This window comes from Zychaea mexicana, assembly GCF_025766255.1.
Source record: "Zychaea mexicana strain RSA 1403 chromosome Unknown BDB00scaffold_339, whole genome shotgun sequence".
Classification (NCBI taxonomy): Eukaryota; Fungi; Mucoromycota; class Mucoromycetes; order Mucorales; family Lichtheimiaceae; genus Zychaea; species Zychaea mexicana.
Window position 1 is genome coordinate 1 of NW_026517002.1, and position 4329 is coordinate 4329.

General features: G+C 41.2%; 1 protein-coding gene across 1 annotated transcript; it reads right to left on the reverse strand.

Annotated features, from left to right (window-relative positions):
* Positions 1-1061: 1061 nt before the first annotated feature.
* On the reverse strand, positions 1062-1660 carry BDB00DRAFT_777978 (uracil-DNA glycosylase superfamily protein; the record flags this gene model as incomplete). The annotated part of the gene is made up of 2 exons (XM_053120337.1): positions 1062-1477; positions 1528-1660. The coding sequence occupies 2 exons, from the start codon at positions 1658-1660 to the stop codon at positions 1062-1064; spliced, it is 549 nt and encodes a 182-aa protein (XP_052972026.1).
* Positions 1661-4329: the final 2669 nt, after the last annotated feature.

Below are 4329 nucleotides of genomic sequence, written 5' to 3' on the forward strand. Positions count from 1 at the left end.
TTGTGACATCAAATATTCAAAAACGAGCAAATTCCACTTAGTGAAAACTAAAATTATTAACCTCGACGTTGGGGTCATCCTCCAGAGGCCTTTTGTTGTACATTATGCTTTTTTCATTCAGACTATTGACAGAACCAACTGTTCTGACGTCACATTTGCAAAAATAGCAAATACGATGTGCAGTTTTTCTTGAGATAGTCAGCCAATACTTTCTTCTTGCTAGCAGAGATCTCAAGTATTAGAGAAGATTGGTATCCTCTAGTAAACTTAAATGCTTCACCAGATTGAAGAATTCGCCACATGTAACAAAGCACCTATATAAGAAGAATCTACTGAATTTTGCTAAAAAGACTAAAGCCTCTCTAACATGGAATTATCTTGTGAAAGGGCTGTAGAGGACGACCCCAGCAATGTGTGATGGCACTATTTCAAGAGTGCTGAAACGATCAGCAACCGAGTATTCACCCAAGGATGGCGATTGCTGCACAAGGTTTCGTGTTCGTCATATCCACATCTACATACAGACATCAAACGAATTCACTGCCAGGAGCTACCTTACTTCAACCACAGTGTCAATGCAAGATACATTTAAAAGGGCTGTAGAGGACGACCCAACAGGGAAGTTAATAATTTTAGTTTCTACTAAGTAGAATTTGCTCAATTTTTCAAATTTCCTGCTGAAAAGGTGAATGCTATTTATACAAGTTTGAATCAGAGCACTGTATTGTGATTTTTTTAGAGGAGCATGAGCACAGAGCAAACTTTAAAACGACCGGACAGTGGGAGATCTTGCTGAAATGCTTTGGTAACGCATTCTATCAATAGAGGATGTCTTAAACTACTGTGCACAAGCGACAGCAGTAGTTTTACAGCACGTAAACGCAAAGTAACAGCAAACCAAAAATGCCCACACCAAAGTAGCACAGGGGAAAGTACAACGGCCAACTTCAAAACGACCGGACAGCACGAATTCTTTACGAAATGCTTTGGTAGAACATTTTATTGAGATGTAGTTTAAGAGTACAAATGTTTTGGTCAATGCTATAACTACTCGAGTGATTTCAGTTCTGTCGCAACTGCTGTTGAGCAATAACATAAGTAGCAAGTTCTCGAAAGAATTCTTTTTTGTCGGACAATTGATACGCTACTACTCTGGCACTAGTACTAGGCATAACATATGCCAAACAAGCGCCTCCAAGTGCATTTGACCATCGAGTGATTACTTCTTCTTGTAGCCCGAGTCGGAAACGAGTAGTGCCTGCAAAAACAGTATATGCTTCAACACCCAGGAAACAGACAACTGACGGCCTATACTCCTCAATCAGGCAGCGCAAGGCTACAGCACCACGCTGCTTTTCTCGAACACTAAGTTCAGAAGCACGCACTGTTGGTCGAGCACAAATGTTCGTAAACCCAATTCGGTGGATATTCAACAAATCGCCAATTTGGCGTGGACCCACACGCTCATCCAATAAGCCTAGTAGTATGGTCAGATACTAAATATTCAGAATTATTGTCAGACAGTACCTGAGGAGTGAAAACATGGCCAGAAATGGTTTGAACGTCCAATGTAAGGCATTCCCATTTCATAGCTTAGTGGGTCGGGGTTGATGCCAACGAAGAGTAGACGAAGGTCATAGTCAATAATATCAGACAACATTTGAAACAATTGTTTATAAAGGGAAAAATAAATGGATAACAATAAAAGTGAAAGAAGAGGTGGTTTACAATGAAAGGGAACAACAGACCGATAAAAATAAAGTAAAAGAAAGGAAAAAAGAAAGGATTACACAATGTAAGACAATAAAAGGATATTAGTCTAGGGAAAGATGTTCAAGTTCTAAATTTGCAATATCCAATTGATAATCTCGCAGGAGTTGTTCAATGGTTGAGATTGAATTTTGAAAGTGGCGGAGGGTTTCAAGAAGGGACGCGTTATAAACAATGTCTAATGGCAAGTTATTTGACGAAGAAGATGCAGAGACAAGGTAAAGATCAAGCAATTTTGCGACGCGCGTTAAAGCAACGTAAAAAAGACCGTGTGCAAAAAAGTCCCCCAGAAAAACAGATACTTTGGGAAGCGTAAGGCTTTGAACTTTGTGAATTGTCAAAGCCCACGCTAGTGTCAGTGGGAACTGGCGGCGCTGATACCCAGAAAAAGGTACCTCACGAACAATACGAGTTACGGGAAGCTGGTCTGATGGACTGGACAACTTTGCAATTACAACGACGTTATCTGTAAAACTAACAACTGTACAGATCGTACCATTGACCCACCCACGTTCGACACTGATATTGTGAAGCAACATGATTCGGGCGCCCACTTTAACTTCCAATGTCTGTCAAAGAAATATAAATTAGGATAACATACCCAAAAATCCCATTAAACTACAACAAATACCTTTGGAAGCATTGTTGATTGCAATGCATTATCTGCAATGCCAGGTGTGCCATTGTCTTGATCAAATGACGGGAATTGTGTAGCTGTACCAGGCAACAAATCAAGTTGGCGGTTATTAAACATAGTTACACCAACCAGATGTGGTATCAACACAGTACTGTCGTCGGGAATGTCAGCCACAGAAATTATGCGTGACTCGAGTAGCTCAACATCCCAGTCGGTCAAATTATTTAGCCGCAAATTCTGTAAAACAGAAAAGTAAACCGGATCTGTTTGTCGGATCGGCTGATACAGATGTTCAATATTAAAATGCTCCCGGAACAGCAAGGAATGGACAATCGCGGTATCGTTTTCACGTTCGAACGGCAGCAATTGAGCGAAATCACCGAACGTTACAAGAGGCACACCTCCCCAAAAAAGACTAGACCGACGAGCAAGCTGCATAGCAGTATTAAGTTTATCCAGCATTTCGGAAGATATCATTGATACTTCGTCGATCAAGAAAACAATACGCGAGTGGTCTTTGCAAAATTCATCGAGCCGGCGATGATTAACCAGTTGTTCAACATTGTCCATCCCGAAAAAACGATGTAGTGTCGAGCCTGAAATATTGTTTGCAGCTACACCAGTGTACGCCAGCTTCACAACCTATTATTTTACAGCATACATCAGTATTCCAATATTCCAAAGTCAAAGCTAAAAAAAAACTAAATCTGCATACCGTGTACGACAAACAGCGGTAGTACATTGCAATTGTATCTAAAACAAAGCTTTTCCCGGTACCAGCACTACCGTGGATCAATACAGGGCGACGATGGTCAAGCAATTCAATTGTGTTTGAATAGCATATATACTGCCCTGACGTGAATTGCCGAATCCGGTCCGTTACATTTTGTGCAGTAGTACGGCGAATATCAAGGTCAACAAGTGGATCGAAGGAATTAATTGCGTTGGCATTTGCATCATCTGCCAACCGAGCGTACGCATCAAAAACACTTGACATGGCAGTAGGCAAATCCAATGGTGGCAAAACGCCTTCCTCGACTAACCGATCATGCGCCGCTATTAAAACAATGATAATTAAGCATACGTATTCTCTACAAACATTTATAAACTACACGCTGTAAATTCACAATACCACGAAATGTTTGATCACGTCTGGCTAAAACGATATCTGACAAATTCCGGAATGCAATACATGTGACAACACGCTGATAAAAAAATGCTTCACCAGACATTGCCGCCAAATAACGCGTGCGATAAATTGCCAACCTTTCGCGCCGCCTCCACTTTGAACCATCAGTTCCGACTACAATATTTCGACCGCTTGCGGAACGCGCAACTTTTACATACGCACAATAGAATTCTGGCATTGTCAAAGAATCGAATGTCCGATTTTCATACGCTGAGGCAATACCATTCAGACGACAACAATATTTTTCTAAAATCAAATGCACAATTCTATACGTAAGCCAAAGAATAAATGTAGATAGATCAAGTCCCACACACTCACCAAGTGTCGTCTTATACGTAATATCAAACGGGTTTTCCGGATCCATATGCTCACCACGTCTGATAACACGCCGCTGATTATCTGGCATGTTTGTATCAATGAATATGACTTCGGGCGACGCACGCTGTTTGTGCCACCCCATTACATCATACACAGCCTCAATGATACCCATTTTACGAGCACGGAAATGAGCATGAATGTTATCTTCAGCAGGCCTGCTGCTATCGACAATAACACCATCTCGCCCAGTGTCAAATTTCGTTAGATATTTACACAGGTACGACAACGTCGAGTGACCACGATTCAACTGAAAATCCATATTACACTGCGTCAATGCAAGCAAGTACAGGTTATATGGATTAATTAAGCGGCTTTGGTGGTCCCGTGCATAGACAAAACGTTGACCGTCAAAGTG